The 22,436-nt window shown below is 37.7% G+C and overlaps 1 protein-coding gene across 1 annotated transcript in view; it reads right to left on the bottom strand.

The window, feature by feature from the left end:
- The window catches only part of LOC123314867 (RNA-binding protein MEX3B), a 70,131-nt gene extending 52,271 nt beyond the window's left edge, over window positions 1-17,860 (bottom strand). Inside the window, exon 1 of the mRNA XM_044900262.1 lies at window positions 17,342-17,860. Within this exon, the coding sequence (XP_044756197.1) occupies window positions 17,342-17,606 (265 nt within the window). The 5' untranslated portion in view covers window positions 17,607-17,860. The remainder of the gene's footprint in view (window positions 1-17,341) is intronic.
- Window positions 17,861-22,436: the final 4,576 nt, after the last annotated feature.

Genomic DNA, 22,436 nt, shown 5'->3' with positions numbered 1-22,436 from the left:
GTTCCAGTTTTCATGTTTATTTCCGGACTTATTAGGAAATTCGTTCGCGAAGAATCAAGCAGCGTTTAGTATCTTCGATAGTTTCGAGGAAAAACGTTTTCCGTTCCGGAAAATGCTAGAAAACCCTCGGAATTTCCCACGTTTTATGCGGAATCCCGAGTATCTACCAACATTCCGCAGTGAGCAGTTCTTCAGACGCATAACTCCTCCGATCCAAAGTTCCGAAATTGTGCTCGTGCAGTTGGAGAACTATGTCGTCTAGTCGCTCAAGCCGATGTTCGGAAATGCCTAAGGTGGTCATCGATCACATGGGTATCGTCGCTAAATCAAGCATATAATGTTTGCGAAGGAGTACCAAGAAATGCCAACGATCGCTCGTCCTCCATGGTGAGTTCCCATCACCATCTTCCTGTGTTATGCTCAGATAGTGCTGGGCTCATCGACCACCGGACATGGCCGTCTCGTACCAGTCATGTGTCAATGCCTACTTCATATTCCCTCGATGTTTTCTCGAGATTACCTTTAATGTTTCAACATTATATTCAGATAAAGTGATCTTTCGACGGAAAAGTTGAGGCTCTCGTTAAAAAATTCATTCTTTCGGATCCGGTTCTAAGACGATTGTTTCATTTTTTTTTATGCGTTGCCAGGTGGATGTTACCATTCAAATGTTGATCGTCCGTTTGTAGATGGTTGATGGGAAGTGAACTGGGTTAGGATCTCCTCTCAACACATGCATCGATTTTGTTTGTTCAGAAATAAATAAACTATTGAAACATCTGTTATCAGGGACATCTCTGATCTTAAGTTGTTGATTTGAAAGTTTAAAACCTTCTTCTTCATGATCAATGATTCTGAATATGCTACAATGCTCTCACTGCCGAAAATTGAAAATCAAAGAAAGACTCGAAATTTGTCGTTAAATTCGAAATGTTGGGTACAATGGAACAACTCCAAATATACCTAACATTCGTCCTTGTCGAACAGAATCTACATCCAAAGTGCATCGAGAGCATCATTCAATTGAATTTACGATTGATTGTTGAACTTACGTGAGTTGAAATAATTTCGTCAGTGTACGTACCTGCAAAAGGAAAAAAAATTAACATTTGATACCACAAAAAATTCACTACATCTACATAATAATATATTGTACACTACCATGGTTTTCCCATGTACGAATCTTTGAGAAAATTTTCAACAGAGAAACGAGAATGGAGTGGTGTATAATGTAACTAAGAAAAGTTAGATGGATTACATGTGACTCAGGTAAACACAAATATTTGAATGAACCACTCTTAATATAAATAATATTGCGCAAGTAAGTCGTAAATTAGGCTGTTATCTCTACAACAAAGCCGCTGTGTTAGTTGCATCGAGAAGGAGTCTGAAATGGGTATAAAAATCGGATTTTAAAGTGAAAATCACCAGGTTTAAAGTCTAATTGGAGTTTGAACAGATAACGAGATCAATCCTGAAAGGGAACACAGGTACAGGTCCTTTCTAGAACCTCAAAATACAGTTCTTGATGTAACGGGATAGAAAGACAAGCGAATTGGGTTTTGAGATCCCTTAGGATAAATTTAGACGTGTAAATTTATGCTCTGGTGACACTTCCTGCTAGATGTGCCAGAGTGCTGATGATGTATAGATCCATATTAGAATCTGACATATGCTGGAATTTCTTAGAAATACCAGCTTAACGAACATCACGAATTTTAATCGATAGAGGTCAAATTCTTGAAGAGGCTGCTTTGGTATCAAGCTCAACATCAAGGTGAGCAGACAACAAAGGACTCTTCATCACATCGTCAATCAGAAACGGTGAAAAAGTCTTATACGAGAGCTTCTTTATCGACAACTCTTGAAACTTACCACTATTTTTTCCGAAAACTTCAGTACAGATGTTTATAAGGTACATAAGATATTGATAAACCAATCTGAAAGTAAACACATACTTTCCTAGATGCTCATCCGAGCATGTGTTCATAATGGAGGTCTGTAAACCTGAGATTAAACCACTTCCGTTCACCGATGGATTTCTCACAGAAAAAACGAGTGGATGGATGTGAACTGAAGTGGGTGAGGATGCAGAAACGCAGGAAACGGTTGCGACATCTGTCGCGAATGACAGGTGGTACACGTCAAACAACCATGCGTCCAGAATCCGTCCAGATCAAATATTTCGAATGAAATAAGCCAAGATAACTAACTGAATTCTGTGAATCGAAGAGTATTTTAAATTGCGCTCTTTTCGATGTAGGAAAATGTTGTACAGTGTGTCCCAATTGAGATATAACGTGATCGATGGTTTCTTCGAATAGCAATCCTATTTTTTCTGGATATTTGACCATTTTCAAGGGCTATATCAAGTTATACATGCATACCGTATGTATAATTCAAATGCTCTGTTGTAAGAAAGATATTCAATAAATATAAAGTAATTGCCATTTAAAGAAATCATCGTACACTTGTACACAGATCTGCCTTTCATATGGAATATTTCCTAATTTCCATCACAACAAGATTTTCCATTAATACGTAGCTGTGGTGGCCAGTTGGCTCATATTGTTTTTCATTATTAAATAGCAAACCTTTGCTCTATTGAATGGTATAAAAATTTAATTATTGCTCACAAAAAACAGGTTTTTCCTATACATAAAAAAAAAGAAACTGTAACTGGAAAAACCTGTACATTTCCAGGGAACATAGAAGATATGTAATTCTCAATGAACCCTTCATCCTGCCCAGAAATTTTCGTAGTTATGCCATAAACAAGAGGAACAAGTTTCCCCGTGTAAATCATCCTTCGAATCGATACTAAATCACGTTTAATTGCAACGCATTTGTGGTATTACTAACCTTCCATTATAACCCGATTTATAACCTCTGTTTCCCTCCGTCTAACCAGTAGATGCATTCTGGTAGATTACGCCCCTATCTTCTATTCTTGTTCCAATTTTACGATCTCCAGACACGTCATTATGGAATATCGAGCCAATTTTGCAAATTGCCGTTTGCCAGATTGAGGTCTGAAGCGAAATCAAGGTCCAAAATATGGTGGGATTATGTAATTTGACTTGTTCTCTATGGAATAATCGACGAGAGAAAGTTACAAGTGGCAGATAATGTGGGAGTAGCCAGTCGATATCAATGGGGCTAAGTTTTTCGTCAGATTCGATGGTATGCATATGAGATAAAGCTGAAAATTTAACCTCCGATAACAGATGTACAGAAGTCCCCTTCAATCAGTCCAGTGGATCTTATGGAAAGTGACACTAACTTCATGAGCATTGCAATAAGAAACCATCGATGGAATGAAAGCATGGAGCAGAATTTAAAAACAGTACTTCAGACGAGTGCAAGTTATTTATTGAGATGTCTCGACGGTCTGTAAAAAAATCGAACAATGTGAGTCCTTGGGTTTCGATATAAATCTCGAAGAAGTGGCGTGCGAACATATTTTGTCCTCTGAGCACCAAGAGACCGAAAATCCTTGCGAAAATATTGATACCTCTTGATACCTTTCTCTCCCTTAAGGATTCGTTCTTTTTATGGGAAATAACACTTGATAACTGGGTGTATATGAAAATAAATATGCATGGTGTAAAGTTAAGGAATATATTCATGTCAAAAATCAGTCTGGGTTTTAATTTTCTTAGATTTTCTCCAATATTGAGTATGCACCTATTTCTGACGTGGTAAAAAGCGTTTTTCTTGAGCTGTCTAGGCTGCCAGATGTATAATTTAGAAGGAATAAATCAGACTTCAACACAACCGAGGAAAACGTAAGAATAACAACTTAAAATTCTGAATTACTCGATTCGGATCATTTTTCGTGAAGATCCAGAGTTCGTTCTGCGGATCGCTGTACCGTGAAAGGTTCTCTCGAAATTTGCCATGTAATCCGCACAAAAGAGTTACGCAATATAAATTTTTACAAGATAATTGACCCGAGGGAAGGCAATAAACTACAAGAGTGAACTTGAAAATATTAATTCAGAGTTTCGTCATGACAGATTAGACCATTATAGCACAGCTCACCTTCAATTTATGCTAATCGGAAAATTAGAATAATACGCCAGATTCGTCAAAAAACCTTCGATTTAAGACGTCTCAGAAAAAATTATATTCTTTACGGAAAGATACCCAAGTTTTTTTGGGTCAGAACAGAACAGTTGGTTTTTCAGACTTTGTATCACAAAAAGCTCTACAATGATTTTTCTGGGAGATACTTGAGTCAAAAGTTGACCTTCGAAAAATTCCCTGGTTCTATAATCAGCATTGCCTAGGACAAAAACTCGATTTTTTTGGGACAAAAATGAGCAAGGCATTAGAACCCCCCTAAATCACCTATTTGCTACTCTGTCTTAAATTCAGGATGTTCTATTGCTGTCCTAGGATATGGAGTGCATAGAATTTGTTTTGAAGATTCTAGGAAACCAAACAGTTGATGATTAAATAGAAAATTGCACTCCAGAGAGCTCTTCGAAATCAACTCGAAAATGAAAAGTGGAAAAACAAAAAAAATTATTTTCTCCTAAACAGTGACAGATATTGGAAATTTTGGTATGAAAATATAGGTTTTCGAACACGCTGAATCTATTGCAAGAAATTTCGAAAGCCTATCTCCGTTCGTTTAGATTTTCATCTCGGAAATGGCATTTTTCAAAAACTGCTATTTTCAATCTGCGATATCTCCTGTTATATTCGTCTGATCCAATTGGGATTTCCGGTTATATAATCAGCGTTGCCTAGGCTTCCACCATAACACAAAAACTCCATTTCGAAAATCTCTATTTTTTTGGTCAAAAATGAGCAAGGGGTTAGACTTCCCTAAAATGACCTATTTGCTACTCTGCCTTGAAATCAGGATGTTCTATTGCTGTCCTAGGATATGGAGTGCATAGAATTTGTTTTGAAGATTCTAGAAAACCAAACAGTTGATGATTCAATAGAGAACTGCACTCCACAGAGCTCTTCGAAGTCAACTCGAAAATGAAAAGTGTAAAAACAAAAAAAATTATTTTCTCCTAAACAGGGTCAGATATTGAAAAGTTTGGTATGAAAATATAGGTTTTCGAACATGCTGAATCTATTGCAAGCAATTTCGAAAGCATATCTCTGTTCGTTTAGATTTTCATCTTGGAAATGGCATTTTTCAAAAATTGCGAATTTCACTTGAGAATTCGTCAAGACCGAACGGTTGTGCCGAGATGAATGAAATTCTCAGATTTAATACTAGAAGAGTTGCACTTTCAGAATATGTATCACGTTTATATCTACGATAATTTTCCTGGAACATAATCTACTCGAAAGATGACCTTCGAAAAATTCCCAAAAAGATAGGGCCACTCAAAGCTTCCTCAAGAACAAACGGTTTCACCGAGCTGGATGAAACTTCGAAATTTATTACTAGAAGAGGTGCCCTCTCTGACTGTTTATCACATTGAACCCTACGATAATTCGTAAATTGATTTTTTCCCCACAAGATACTCGCTTCAATTTTCCATGGGGGAAATACCAATTAAAACTGTATCCCTCTGCCATCCTGTTGCCAATCCGTGGATGTTTCAAATTCCGATTTTAAATTCATTAGTCCCCGAGACCCGAATATTCATCACCCCGAATATTAAACCGGATGTTATCCTCTATTTTCCGATGAGGAATTATCGAGCCGTCTAACAACGGCAATCTGCTTCTGCATTAAAAGACCGAATTGCAAATTGGCGTGGATGTTTTTCCGATACCCTATCTTGACTGGAAGCCAATTCTGATTGGATTTTAATCCTGCAGGAGATCCCTCGACCAGTTCGAAGGAGCTGGGAGAAATTTACATCGCTAAATATTTAAATTCGAGGCAAGGTCCAGAATGGGGATTTTACGAGTTCAGTTGGGGCATTACGTACTTAAACCTACTCGAATAACCTATGGAAATTCGAGAACTAGCTGCGAGGAAAAGCATAATTCCGTAACTTTTCTCAATTACCTATAAGAACTTCCATATAACGACTTACAGAACGATTGTCAACTACGCCATTAACTCTCTCAAAGTTGACATACTTAAAATTATGTTGTGTATGAAATATACACGCACAACTACGTACTAAGATTCATTTTTGACAAGGAATCCTTTTTAACACCTTGTATATTAGCTGAGCAGTCAATAATGGTCGGTAGACTGAAGATTCGATAGGCAATAATAAACACTATCGATAATTTTATAAGGTTCGACTCTGCTCAGATGATTTCAATGTTAAAAAGATTAGGGATAAAAATATCATCTATGTATATTATGTGCAATTAGCATCGATCCATAATTAATAAAAGCTAATGAAGATAACGAGTTCCACTGACCGATAAGATGTAGTTTCTATAAGAAATTGCTGATTATAGACTTTTAGTTTGCTCTGATCTGTTAGCCAATGAAACCATAAAATTCTTAAGCTAAATACTAAGTCGATTGAAAAGGTGGGCGATTTCTTCGATAATTTCTATTCGTTGCAGATCAAAAAATCAGTAAAATTTTCTTCGTATCGCGTTGTGACTAAAAATACAGCGTTTTCGCAATTCAACATTTGCCAACAATCAATACGGCGGTAAATCCTGTATCTGCGCTAGATATTCCGAGCTTATGAAACAGCTGCTGTATTTTTACGAAAAATAAGGGTGTGGGTGTCTATCTAAACCGAGAAAAATGGAATATGGAACGTTACAAACAACGCCTTGGTACTAGTTTCTGTTGCAATTCCCTTCTCGAAACAATAAATCGGTCATTTTTTCGGCGTGGACAAATAAAGAGACAAACGGTGTGTGGAGTGGCGAAAGTACATTTCAATTAAGTATTATCTAATATCTTTGCGAATGTGTTATCAGTCGGTGGTGTTGCACTTCAGGCATTGCAAATACGGACACATATTGCTAGATAATCTGAAAATTTTTGCTTAACATCGATTTTTAATCCATTGGCATTCCGCCTTTATCGATATTACGTACTTTTTCTCTCATATTGTTTAATTGACAGTTGTGTCCTGATTTTATTCAATTAATTCTGATTATGTTTCATAATATTGTCACATTTCTAATAATGGATTCTTTTAAAAGTTTCAATTCTTTCTGGGATTTAATTTCTGACATCCAAAAAATGCTCGAAAAGAACCTAAACACTTTGACGTTTATGCAGAACTCTCAGGGACCATAGAATTCGAACATGGCCGTTCGTACTTCTGACTTTGACAGGACCGCCAGTTTGCCTTAGGGCCTAAAGAGAATATTATTTATCCGTCAGTGGTGATATAAAAGTGCGGTATGATAGAAAACTGACCATTATTGACAATATTGACTCGTATAATTCAACGGTTCATGATAATAGATGGTGTGTTAGCCCTTCAGCTTGACGTCAATCCGAAATGTTCTATAGTTTTACGTCAGTTTGATAGAAGACAAGTTTGCTAGTTAGTTCGAGTCATACTGTTTTTGGCTTCGATGGCAAAGTAAATTTCGAACTAGGTTCACGTGTCAAGTGTCCGTTATTAAAACTTGTGTAACTGCGTCTTGAGTGGCCAAATCTCGTCAAAAAAGGACGGTTGACGTTAAGATAACAAAAGAAAATATTGATCCTGATAAAAATTATCGCGTTTACCGTATTTGCTCCCAGAAACCAACCGAAATTCTCAATTCCAAATCAAATGGCTCACGGAGGCAGCGCGGAGTTAATAAACTCTTAAATGCTGTAATTGCCTCAGTGAAAAAGGAAACACAGTCACCGCATAGGAGGCAAAGTCATCAACAACAATTTTATTGAAATAAATTAAGTATATACCTTCTACTTCCGTTGATTCGACGACCTCATTTCGTCGAGATAAGATAACAATACTCGAGAATATCGGAATTGACATTTGTTGTTCAATTTCACACCGTTCAACTTAGCGCAATCTTACAGGAAAATTTTAATGTGACATTCGATTCGCTACGATCATTTCGAGCGAATTACATTGCGTTCGATCGCTTTCCACGTGTGTTCCATCGAGCTAACCGTTCATATATTCGTTGTTGGATTCAGAACAGATTTACTAACACTGCCACAGTATCAAGGAAATCCTAGTTAGTACATTTGAAACGCTGTCAGTTGCGCTGACCAATGGTGTAAGGGCCTAGGTAAAATCTCACTCTCTAAGCGCCGCCGGTAAACGTCATCACCATAGTAACGTAGTGCCACGTTGCCAAGAGAGGTGCAAGAACAACGCAGTGTAAATATCGATGTTTTTCGATGTATTTGAGTCGTCTATCAATTTATAGGTAGCTTTATTAAGTAAATTCCTCAAACCAGCTGATCTATCATGAAATTATGGGGTTTGGAAACGATTGACGAGTTCTGCTTACAGAGTTGCCAATCAAGAACAAGAAGACACGATGTTTCATCACTGTTTGTGTAGGATATCAATGTTGGAGTCAAAATAAAGCCTATATTGGTATAGCCACGTTTTGTATCTTCAGGATAATGAGCCTAGGGCTATAGTTTGATGCCAATAGAGAAGCTGGAGGCAGTTGCATGCTCGATATGCCAAATGTTTTGTACACATACATACACAGAGGTATTAACCCTCCCCTTGGCCAGCTCATGCCTTCTAAAAGCCACGAATATCGCGAAGAGATGCTGAAAACCTCTTCGGAATTGATCAGCATTTCAAAGGGATACCTGACCGTCTAATGGTCACCTGACCGTGCGCGCAGAGAAACGCGAAGTGGATTTTTTCTTCTCCGTCAGAATTCCGCGAATAATTCTCGGAAGGATTTCGTTTTTTAACGTCTGGCCTGGGTGGTTGGCCGGCTCGGAAGGAGCAATAAAATGGCGACCAGATCAGATTGCGTTTAGCGTTCGGGCGCGGTTATCCGATCTCCTCTTTGTCTGGCCGAGAACACCGAATTGAACCTTCGCCTTATGCAGAACTCCTAACGCGATGAAATCGACCATAAAAATGGGATCGTCATTTTTTATGCTCTCCGGCCTTTGTTTACCGATCGCCATTGCTATGGTCGTCGGTGGGATGGCGGCCGGACCCTTCGCGACGTTGCAAATCCGCGGAAAAGTCCGGGAAATTGCGGAAATCGTCGAACGGACTTGATTGCGACAATTTTCCAAGTCGAAGATTTTCAGAATGTTCAACCCCTGCATAAGGAATTCATCATGTCTTTTATTGGCTGAAAGTTGTGTTGGGCCTCAAGATTTCACGTCAAAAGTGTCTCTTGACATAGAGAAATTTTCCCAATAGGGCATTTCAAATCAGCTTTGACAGGACCACTGAGGAGCACAAGAGTCTTGGTTAAGTTCATGATTTCGAGTCTTTTTTATAAATCTTCAATGAGATAACGTAGTTCATTATTTATCCCTCAGTGATGATATCAAGATTCATCATGAATGTCCATAGAACATAATTTTGAATTTGACAAATGTCAAGAGAGTGTGTTTACTGTCAGGAAGACGTCTTGGATGTTTAGGCCAAATTGTTCATTTGGTGTATTTCCCAGAGAGTCAGCTAGAGGGAAAAGAATGACATCATTATCCACATCCCCTTAAAAGGGAGTGGTTATTTCGAAGGATATTCAGTGGAGACAACCCCAGTACTTGTCGTCATCGTGATTCATATTGAGCAATATGGGGCGATGAAATGAATCATCCCACTGAACAGCCATCGAAAATATATCGTTTCACCAAGAGAAGATTAGATTTTCTGTGTTGTAATAATCAGAACAAAAAATTTTGCGATTTAGTGGCCTTTCCCCAATATTGACAATGCAAATTCGGAAAGAAAAAGAACATTTTATGTTCTTCTTGGTCTCCAAATTGGGTATCAAAGGGCCCGCCGATCACAGACGTACATATCCACAGAATATCCGTGGTGTACGTGTATTAAATGTCGATGACTGGTAATGACACTGCGGTCGATTCCATTCTATTGTGGAGAACGAAGAAATCAACAGAGTGTACACTCAGACGCTGCAGCCGTCTCTTTCTTCCTTTCCTAGTGAATAACCCGCGACCTTGGAAGAGCACATTGTGGTAAGGTCAAGGAAAATGTTACGCTAGGCTAAGTAACACCATCTACTTACTGCGTTCAGTATATTGAAGCCGAGGTCGGCGAAAAGGAGATACATTTTTCACGAGAGAAGATATAAATACATCGAAAAAGAATCCCGACAAACAATATTATCATACACAGGGTCAATACTACTCCCTGACATTTATAAATGAATTAAATATTGGTATCAATCGATTCTGACGTATCACGAATCCAGTTTTGTGGTCGAGGCTGGCGTTCTGCAGGCTCAAGAGGAGGTCTCGAAGTAAATAATTTAATCGCAAAAATTTTTCGACCCAAACAATTTATTTTTGAAGACAGGGGGAAAAATTATGTCCCGAATTTGTTTTTTTCTTCTGGGAGAATTTTTTTGTAAATAAGCTCCGAGTGTTTTCCGTGGCAATGCCTCGTTTGGAGAGCTTTTCGAACTCCAGAAGTGAACGCGTTTCCCACTTTTCCGAATCGCCTAAAAGCGGTAGAATATAAGTTTTATTAACAATAACGTTTACGCCGAATTTATCGCATCGACAGAGCACGTACGCAAATAATCGTTCTGGCGATTATTGAATGGAAATCCACATCGAATTAGGAGCTATTGTCCGGGCACCTGAAATTCAATCAGTACCATTATCGTACTGATTGATTCGCTTTAATGGCTGAAATTCGATTTGGTCTGGAGATATGTGTGTGCCTGTTTAGTTCTCACAGAAACTGGAGTTCAATTGATAGCTGGTATCGGCTGGTGATTGGGGCTCTAGGAGATCTACCGCGGAATATTGGGCGTAGGCGTAGCGGGATATACAGTGTGCGTCAAGGAAACACTCTATCAATTCTCAATTCGAATTACGCTAAGTATCACTGTAATATTACTTTCTGTGCGTATGTTGGATATTTTTACAATATCACTTTTAAATTCTGCTAAATCACTATATACAGGGTGATTCTTCGACTCATACAAATATTTTAACAGTAGATTCCTGAGGTCAAAAGAAACACTTTTTTCCTTTACCATTTTTTCCAAATCACCTCGGTTTGGAAGATACAGGCTGTTGAAAAACTACGAAAAAATGTTATTTTTACTTCTATCTCACGAACAGTTTTGTCGAATCAAATAAATTTCGGGATATGGTTTTCCATTTAATTGATGAATCTTCACCGAACACAAGATATCACCTACGTCATCCAGTTTTCAAAGTATGAACATTACGCATCATAAAAATACCAAAAATTTGAAGAACTTAACTCTTGAAACTAAGTTAGACGCTGTCTAATGAATATTTGAACGTTTTGTGAAATAGAAGTAGTCCTCATATTTTCTCGTGTAATGCGCCGTTTTCGAGTAAATTGATGTTCAAAAATAAAAAATTTGGAAATTTGGTACTTTGGCTGAACTGCAACTTTGTTTAAAAGATGCACATATATGTAGTGTCATAGATTTAGCTTGTTATTCTGAAGGGAATTTTGTCTCTGCAGGTGTGGCATAGCTCATTATGAAAACTTAAAACGGCCATATCTTTTTATCAGGGCCGAATTGGAAAAAATGGTATAGGAAAAAAGTGCACAGCATATTAATCAAGGAACTTGCAGAATAACTGAGTGAAAATTCGATTGATTTACGCTGCACGCTTGAAAGGAAAACCTACGATGTTTGAAATTTAAATGTGAATATTTCGAAAACGAATCGATTGAATGAAGAAAAATTGAATATCTTGAATAAAAGGCCTTTCAAACGAGGTATCACCCCTTCTTCCCTATTCAAAATATAGGGGTTGGGGTTGTACCTGTAGGGGTTGAAGAGATAAGATTTTGAATCTCAGAAGTATCTCCCCCTAGAATGAAAAATCGAGCGTTTTTATAAAATTTTACAGAGCCACTATTTCGTTTTTAAATGCCCACTCTGCCTAGTTGGCCTAAGTCGGTTCCTATCCGTGAATTATCAGAAGTGTCAGTGTTGAGATAACTGTCGAAGAGTCAAACCAGAGCAGCGCAAAAAAATTACAAAAAAAAGATGCCGACGAAAATCGAAAAATAGTCGAAATGATATTCATTCAAGATATTCTATGTACATCGTCCACATTTACTATGCACGGTAACCAGAGAAATAAAATTAATTGGGCAGTTAATTAATTCTAAAGTTGAATAAACAATATCAACAAAAAATCACAATCCTCCTTGAATGTGGAATTCATGTTTCTCTGCACAGTTTACATTGAAGCGACTATATGAATGTAGTGAGTAAACAGAAAATTAACACGTTCCTCCAATCCCAACAATAATGATGGATTAAAAAAAACATTGAGATTTAACGATGCTTATCGCCTTTACTAGCGAGTATTGTTAAACTGAAATCGATCTGATAGGATTTAACAATCCAAAGCCAAAGAATTAACAGTAAATTTGATTTCTCTGAATTCTGAAAATCAGCGAAAATATTGTTGAAAAATTAGAATATAATGTGAGAAAAAACTGAGACAATTTAATGGTTTCAAATTCAATCAAAGCAAAGTTATGTTGCAATAATTTCTAACATGTTTAACAATACATAATTATAATTGTCATGAAATATTATTTTTATTTCCTTATCTTCTTTGTCTGTTTTTATTCATGTTCGTCTTCATTATTTTACTTGACTTTACTATACGAATACAAACATAAACAATGAAAAGAATTCGTCGGCGACAATGTTGTTGGCATTTATGAATGACCGAAAAAAACTGAAATCACCACTTTTTTCATGCCTCAAATTAATAAGGGATCAATTAATGAATTGAAACAGAATAAAAACGTCTTTATGGTCATCGTATATCCGAGGATCAAAAAGATAAAGCAGCATCGTCTACCTGAACGATGCTGAGCTGAATGAATAGCTCCTTGGAATAGAATTGCAATCTCATGATACTGATGACCAATAAAACTTTAAATGACTCGCCTTGTTGAGGCCATAAAATTTCATTATATCGCGAATCCTATGCAAGAATGATCTAATAATAATAAGCGCCAGAAAAGATTTTCGATTTTGACTGGTTTATGCTGATGATATTCGAGGTTTCAGTCGATTTCTGGATGCGCTCGTTAGCCAAACCGAGCAGATAGGGAATTCTTTACTCGTGATTATTCAAACTGCATGGGAACTAAAAAAAAATTGCAGCAAATACAGAGAATTGCCCAGAACCACCGATAGTAAAAAAAGGTGAGAAATTTACGCTTGATTCGTTATAATCCAGCCAAATATTCAATCAATTACTTCACCTTTACATACTAAATTATTTTTGTCAACAAATAAAAAAAATAAAAAAATAAAAACATTAAAAAAACTGTGAAAATTTATGGTAAAGTTATGATTTTTTCTTGATTCCAACGTTTTTAATGTACTTATCATCATAAATTGGTTCTAAAAAATGCTAATTCATGAAAATCCTCGTAGTATAATGAGGAATTCCCTCGAAAGAATGTACATTTCAGCGCATGTTTAACAACTGATTCCAACGAAGGCAATGTCCAGGCTTGACCCCACCATAGTATTCGCATAACCAGACCATGCATCATTCCAAGAGGAAAAAAATCGATAACCGATTTCAATATCTTACAGCAACGCCGACTTCACAAATGTATTTATGTTCATACCAGTCTTTACTACCCTACGTCAAATGAGCAGAAAGGAATAAGGTCTTTGTAACCATATATTGCAATGTTCTGAAGCACCTCTTCGGTTTCCTTTTTCTGCGCTTCTCATTACAGCGCTAAAGGAGCACAACCAATGAACGGGCCGAACTACATGTAAAATTTTTTATCGCTTTATATTTTTTTTCAATTCGATGCTACAATTCGAGAGTTAACGAGTCTGGTTTCGGAGTTTCGCCTTTCTTTCAAGCTTTTTATTATTCAATTATGAAATAGAGCGAACCGTACAGGGTTGGTCTTTGCAGATTTGTGTGTAAGTAAATGGTATGATGTATTTGTGCGTAAAAATATCATCAAGGTATTCAGAATGACTTATAAACAACTCAATTTATTCAGAATAGGATGCATATGGGAGAAAATACACAATGTTTACTTCATTTCTGACAGATGACAAGTGACTAATGACATCTTGAATTGAATTACGATATAGTTGGAAGAATTTATTGAAGAATAAAATCTTTGTTTTGAAATTTGCGCAACATAAAGAGAAATATGTACAAGAACAAAGTATTCTGACCATGCGTCAGCACCTTCTTCAATATTGACAGTTAATGAGGAAACACGCGCGGTTTTTCCTAATGCGAGTATGTTGTAACAGTTTGAAAGAGGCTCTATATGAACAGTTACCACTCTTGAAATCACGTATTTTCGATAAGTTATCGCATCCATTAAAATGGGAATACACTCCATTAACTGATTGAAAAATATATTTCCGATCTGTCAGATCCGTTTGTGAATACATAAAATGAAAATAAAATCTATGGTGTAGGGATAATTTGCACATTTACTGTGAACATTTCTGGTGAAGTGAATTTTTTCTGGGTAATTCAGAAAGTTTTTGTTCGGAATAAAAACCACTAATTGAGATCGTCAGGGACTTTTGTCCCTGGGCCCTCGAGATGGTACTTAAATGGGCTGTTTTGAACCCACTCGACTGCATCACAAAAAAGGACCTTTTCTAGATTATTCCGCTAGCAACAAAATGAGAAGGCAACTGGTTTCGAACATCTGCCATTATCTCTCCGTTTCTCGTGAATTCTCAGGTATTTTTTTACCTGTTCTAGGGACGGCAGATGAGAAAATAAGGGTGGGTAAGACCCCTACCATCGAAGGTCAGCGCATTTCAACAGCCTAACGACAAAAGTACCGCTACATCTGCCTTCGGGTTTCGTAAAACTGCCACCTACGTCAATATGGGGAAAAAATTTCGGTGCCAGAGGTCTTTTATTGCCTGCTGACTTCACAGAACGACTGCTTGTGGAGTAAACAATTCAGGGGAATATGGCTTTGTGACTATTTCGCACCAGAAAAGTCAAACGGACCGAGAACAAGTTTACGATTTTCGAAACAGAAACCTTGACCATCCTTTTCATTTTTGACAATGGCAGCTGACGGATCCGGGCGACAGTTGTGAAGTTGACAGATTGGGAACTGTCAAAGACGTACGATTTTGTGGTTATGTCGCACCAGAATTTAGGTTTACTAGTCGAGGATACCTGGTTTCATATCAGAAAAGAAAAAATATTCCAGGCCATCAAATATAACGCAAAAATGAGTCCATACCGAAAATTAATGAAACGAACGACATCAGAACAGCGTGTGGGAATCAGCCCCTTGGCCAACCAACCGTAAAAGCTCTTTTTTCTGTATCCTACACTCTTCCCAACGTTCGGGCAACACCGGCTTAATTAGGTACGTTATTGGGATTTCACAAAGGGCGAAATCCAATACTTCTCGTGTAGACAGGACCCATCAATCGATACCCGATACCATCCGCAGGATGTGGAGCCCACACTTCGGACACCGATTCTCAGAGCGTTCGCTTTTGTTGCGTTCGAATTTATCGGGAGAGTTTTTGTTCGATCTCGGAGTGTTTTCTTACGCTAGATCGAACAGGAAGTTCGGAATCACACGATCCAGTGGGCCACGAAAATTTCGTGCTAAAGGCGCCACACACGCGAGGGTCTACCCGAAGAATAAGCAATCTCATTTATTTTTTCTCCAGTTGTCGAAAGATAGCAAAACGTGGCTCCAACGGTGTTTGACATGAATTATTCATGAAATTCTGGTCGTGGAATTGAATTTTCAGCGTTTTTAGCGATTTGTTTTAGTATATTTTGAAATTTCTGCTAGGAGGAATAGCATCTCTAGCGTCTGGAATATTGTGATGAAACTACAGGCAATAAATACTGAAAAAAACGTTGATTCTGTATGGGGTTCGTCCTTCGTTCTATGAAGATACTAGGGCCTTTTGCCAAAACGCGATTTAACCTTGACTCTTTAACATTCACCGCCTGTAAAAATTTATCGCGAGTTGAAGCGACAGGAAACTATATAAATTACATCAATAGGAAGCGCAAGTGTATTTTCATTAATATTTCAACGACTTTCCCACTTCTGGCTGGCTGCACCGTATCGATTTTATAACAGTCTCGCCGTTCAGAGAGCGACAACTACGTATCCAAACAATTCTAGCCCACAGTGGCGCTTTTAAAACCACTGCAACCGATTGGCAATAGCCAATAACCATTACATGCGGTTATTAATCGAACTGTTCCAAAATTAACGCAGTCCGAACATCTGAGAGCGAAATTCAATAGGCGAAATAAAATTTGAGGTTAAGTTGTTTATCATCAATGTCATCGTCGTTACTCGCTTATTCATGAGATATTTGAATTAACCTTCCCGATTCCCCATCGAAAAAGAATAGAAGGTCTGGTCGTATCTTGAAGTCATCGTGGATCGTGGAAATTAAACTAATGGCACACAATTAACATCAATAAAAACACACATAACCTTAAAAAAGTTCAAAACTGACGATAGTACTGATAAGGTTGATAACGCTCGGTTTGATAATTCGAGATTTGGAAGTACTTAGTTTCCAGGCTAGAGAGGTGTTTTTCCCACGATTCACAAATGTAATTCGACCAGTTTGGAAGAGGTTATGTATATGAGAAAGGCAGATGTTCGAAGCGGCCACAAAGAGGCCTCAGCGCGAGGGTGAAATATGGGGATTTTCACATGAATAGACGCAGACACATGATTAATACACAATATTTTTAGGTCTAGCCAGTTTAGACGAATTTTAAACGCACAGCACCCAATTGGCAGTTTATTGAACAAATGTTATTTTTCAAGGAAGGGGTGGTTTTTGTGTATTACAAGGCGAAGCCCCTATTATATATTTGAACCATATAATTGTCGATCTAGATTAATCTGGAATATATCACCAGTTTGGCTTTAATGAGGTAATTGCAAAATTCTGCCTGTAACGTAATACAAACTGACAACTCCGCCGAAGGAAAAATTGCGCTTTTCGTGTACGGAATCTGACCTGGAACAACTGGCACATTCCGCACACAAGATAAAAGAAAGGAAAATATTTATATTACGAGTCGTGTAGAATTTCAGACAAGTTGCAGAATTTGAGCGATACCAGGAAGTTAAAGCGCCGAAGAAACTCGGCCGATGGTAGAATCTAAATTCCCATGACCTTAGAACGTTTCTGTGCTCGATCGGCGGCTGATTTTTTACGAAATATCGCATAAATATTGTTGTCGATGATAACAAGTTAAACCCACCTTGTCGTCCAACGATCTCAGCCACATGCTCAGAACTGGGAACAGGCACACATTCAGTCATATTTTGGGATTTCTTCGATCTAACCTCCTCTAAACCGACGAGCGGGTTAACGAAGGAGGAAATGTCCCCCGGAGTTTCTGGTTCTCCCACGGATGAGAGAGGATCGTTGAAACCCAACATTGAGAGTTCCAGGGCCAACTGGAGGGCCCTCTCGTCGCCGATGCCACTAGAACGATCCATGTCTGAGAATAAACTGGTAGGCATATCCACCCTTAAGCACAGTTCGAGGAAAGGTTGATTGTCCGGAAAATTTCTGACACAGACACTGTTATCTCGGTTATTTTCAAAATTGAATAGGTAACGATGTCACTAGAGACATAAAAAACGATTTTATTTAAGTTAAAAAATGTTGCACTCGTACAAAAATATATTTTAATTTCAATATCTCTTTGGGTAAACGAACTTAATTGCACAAGCAGACGTATCCCGTGCTTGCTTGTAACTGACTGGAAATTTGCCGGTAGCGTGTTCATAGGAAGCCATGTGCGCACGATTCAAGGTTGTGCGCGTGCGCTCGCGCTCTCAGCCGCCGCCAACTTTGAAACCTCCTGCTGCCTGGATATTCGAAATCCCCTCTGCCGCGCATACAGGACGTACTTTACGTTGCGAAATTGTTTATAACAAAGGAGCAACACGTGCTGTATGCGGGAAATGGCACGGCGGACCTACCTCCAGGTGAAGCCAGGGACGCCAGGTGGCAGACACCGCCACCAGGTTTCCTCACAAGAAAAATGGACTGCAAAACATTGTCCTCATGGACCTGATCACCTCGAGCCCAAGAGAAACGTTTCTCACATTCAGCTGCCTACCTGAGAAATAGAGACGTAAAAATTGTTCCATCAGATTCTTCTGTATCTGAATTCATCCAGTTAGCAGTTAGGGTTATATCTGAGCCTTGTCGCTAACTTCAAGTGGCAATAATCATTTTCATCTTCTTAGCTCCGTTTTATCCCGCGATAATCAATGTCAATATCCCTGAAACGTCATGGTAGCCATATTTGAAATCATAGAATAATACTGGCTGTCATTTCAATTCGTATGGTTTGACAGTTAATTCATCATGGCGGAACGCATGTTTCAGCTCATTATTCCTCTAAAAGCTACTCAAATTTAAGAAAATATCGTTTTATGTTCAAACTTGACGTGATATTCATCAGAATTACAGCGTAGTCTTTCTATTCCAGCTGCTGGTAGAATCGTTGCAATATTTTGAAGAGTTCTGCATTACATTTCAAAACAAAACACCTGATTAATGAAATTACATCTGATTTTTAGTTGTTGCTGCTGATTTCCACGTAAAATCAAAATGATAACCTCGTGAGATGATCTCTCGGTACTTGTCATAGTGTTTCAAGTCAAATTAATCTATTTGCTAGGAAGAAAATTCAGCCACTTAAACTTGAAGGACTTTTTCTGTCACCTGCATATGTTGAGTTCAGTTGAAGACTTTGATGGCAGGTTAAGTTAGGTTATAGTTATAGTGAGAAGGGGTTACAGTTCACTGCGACCAAGATCTATTGTGCCCCCTAACAAAGTTGTTAGGTTTGGTTAGGTTGAGTTAAGTTAGGTTAGGTTAGAGCGATTCAAATATATCAACACATCTTGACCCTATCTGAATGCTTTGATGGTGTACTTTGGTTTAACAATATTTTCAGCGCTTTCGCTTAAGAAATTGCATTTGCCATGCAGATTCCCTGACAGATTCTCCTTCAACATCTCTTGGAAATATCACAAAGAAGAATTAATGCACTGTAAAGAACCTAAATGACATTTGTACCAACTCAGCGACATGAAGGATTTCGACAATAATTTGAACTTGATTGTTTCTTGCCAGGAAGATGAATTGAGTCTTTGTATGAGGCCAAACCCATATTTTACACCCCCTTACTTCATTATTCACGTATTATTCCAGCCTGGTTCAGCTTGGACAAGATCCATATCTCTAGGTCTCTAAGCACCATTATAATAAATATGTATGCCCTGAAGGCAGCACCGCTTGTACCTAAAATCCATCGTTTGAACATTCGAACAAGGGCGTTTTTGGCGGTTCTTTCTTGAATCCAAGAATTCACATCGTTTCGCCGTCTTTGAAATTTGAACAAAGCCAGGATTTCGGATGTTTCCATTTGAAAGAAGAATTTGCGAGTGTCCTCCAGGTATATGGCAGCTGATCCCTCTTTTCTTGAACGAATTCTTTTCTATTTAATTTGGGCGACCGAGCAGCTGTTACACGGGCAGCTGTTCAATCATTATGTCGATTGGATTGATGCTTCTTACATAATTCATGAAAAAATCAATGCGTTCTTTGAGAATCACGATCTAGGACAAGCCGTTCAAGTTTCATATCCACTTTTTTATCAGGAAAAATCTTTGTTATTTCATAATGACATCTTTATATGAACGACTCAACAATTGATTCAAGATGGGTTGTAGAAACGAACTGTTTTAGTTATATAAATACAAACAAATTCAAGACATTTCATTATACAGGCTGTAAATAACAATTTAAGGTTGGATTCCTTGTCAAACAATAATGTAGGTCTTTCGTGTCATTTTTTTTCGAGCAGACCTTGCTCAAAAACACCCTCTCGAAGGTGGTTCCATCTTTTTGGGAATTTTTCGATAGTCACCGTTTTTTTCTCAATAAAAATAACCGCAGATGGAAATGTGATACATATTCTGAAAGAGCTACTCTTCTAGTTAAAAATCTGAAAATTTTATCGAGCTCGATGCAGCCTTCAAGTGAAATTTGCATTTTTTCAAAAATGCCATTTCCAAGATGAAAATCGAGACTCTTAGAAACTTTCAGGGTTGGCTACTATTCATTTACAATCCGTATTCTGAGGAATGTTTTATTTATGAAATTATAAGTATTTCTTTTGATTATTCTCCATCATAAAACCCTGAAATTGAATAGAAGAAATTACGCAACTTCAATTGCTTTTTTCACAGTATCATCTTGAAGGTGGTTGGAGGTAAACTCTGAAGATGATCATGATTGCCACTCTATTCAAACAGGCGTTTTAAATAATCAATTCCAAGACATATATTCTGTAACAGCTTTATTTTGAGGTAAATGATTGCATAGAATAAAAAGGACTTAATATTTGTATATACTACGTTTTATTTTTCATATCAATGTAGTATATATGTCTTAATGAAGCTGTGAAATATGGTTATGAATGCACATAAATCCTTGTGAACTTCGTCCACTAGGAAATAACAATTTGTGTTTTAAAGACGATTCACACTGAAATGAAACAGTTAATTAATCTGTTGAATTCCGAATGAACAATGAAACGTCTCTTCACACCAATAAACAGATCGACAGATAAAACCAACAAAACAAGGTGACCACGATTGGCAAATGGATTTTACATGTCTGAAGAACAGCGTTGGTTCGATTATCTTCTGATCCTCAACCACGGTACCCAGACCAAGCAGTAATTATACAATCACAGACCATGTAATAGATCGAAACTTATCGATCTTTTTAGTGACTGACTTCGTCAACCTTGAAGCCGTTTAACGATCTCCGTTTTCAAAGAAATGTTTGTCGAGCTAATTGGAAATGTACCTGGGCTTCCTTTCATCATCAACCGATAGAGTTGAAAGGTTAAATCCGACAAAAAATTAATTGGTGCGCCTTTTCCTTTGCCCAAATTTCAAAGAAGGTTCTGTGGTGATTTTTCCAGCTCGTATTTCAGACCGAAATTGTTGTAAATTTCTCGGTAATGTGGCAACGATATTTATCCTCAATATTGGGAACACAAAACTGCCGAGGAAATCAGACATACAGGTATTTAAAGGTGAGGTTTTTTTACAGAAGGTAGAACTGGTCAAATTATAAAACATTACAGCAAAAATCAGGCCCACTCTTTCTGTGTTATAGCCCTCTGAATTATGTCTCTAAAAATCTTGCGTTCCATGAAAAAATTGCAATAGGCAAAAGGCAAGAAAATTTTTCAATTGAATGGACTTTCCAACGGTTCAACAATTTTCCTGTGTACCAAATACAGTGACTTTCGTATGACTGGATTCTGTCTCAGATAAAAAAAGACTGATTAGAGAAGGTATTTTTTTCCCAACATATTGAACATAGAATATTGTGGGTTATTCGCAGGGTTGTCTACAAAAAAACCGTTCGTGCAAAAAAAATGTATTTCAGGTGCCAGAGCATTTTGTTCCATTTAGCAGCTGCTCCAGCGGTAACCTTTTTTTAATCACCTTGAAGTAGGTATGCGGTTTCAGACCATATACCTGAGTATTTTCGGTTATTGGTTCCGAACAGACACCGTGTGAATTTCCTGTCCAAAATCGAATACGCCAGTGTGATTAATGGACCAACCACAAGGGAGAAAGAGGAACTTATCCCACTTTATGCAAATTCCGAAGAATTCTTCCAAAAATCATCCGGAAGTTGGGACATTGGTATCTATGAATGCTCCCATGAGATCGTATTATGCGAAAATTTATTGAATTGTTTGATTCTTTGAAATTTTCACCATTCCAATGCATATTCTGTTGCTAAAAAACAAATTAAAGAAATTTTCCCCAGATTATAACACTCTTTGAATGCCTATACTGTAATTCTTAAAACATCTCTTTTCCAAATCCACTCAGCTCAGCTATACCTACCATTCACAGGTGGTAAAAGTTCATTTCATTCATGAACATTGGTGGATCATTGAACGAATCCATTCCTTAGAAAAATATTGGATTTCTCTTCTGTAATTCGGATAATTCATCGCAAGGGATGCTGGAGCACTTCGATCAACATGGTCCTTAACATTTCGGCATATTAGGGTCGCTTCTGTGTAGGTTACGCCATCTGCACGAGTTTATCTGTAGTGCCAGGGGGCTGGACCAGAATTTTCTTCATATTTTGGACTCACCATTTCAAATTTATGCCTTCATTTCAATAGAAATCTGTACGTATGTATCTGTAGTATGAAAACTATGGAGGGTAATCCAAAATCAAAACCATGTTACAATTTTGAGATAAATTAGGAATTTTCGTTCCTTGAACTTGTA

This window comes from Coccinella septempunctata, chromosome 6 (genome assembly GCF_907165205.1).
Source record: "Coccinella septempunctata chromosome 6, icCocSept1.1, whole genome shotgun sequence".
Taxonomy (NCBI): Eukaryota; Metazoa; Arthropoda; class Insecta; order Coleoptera; family Coccinellidae; genus Coccinella; species Coccinella septempunctata.
Note: the sequence above shows the minus strand (reverse complement) of the source record. Positions and strands in the feature narration are given on the sequence as shown.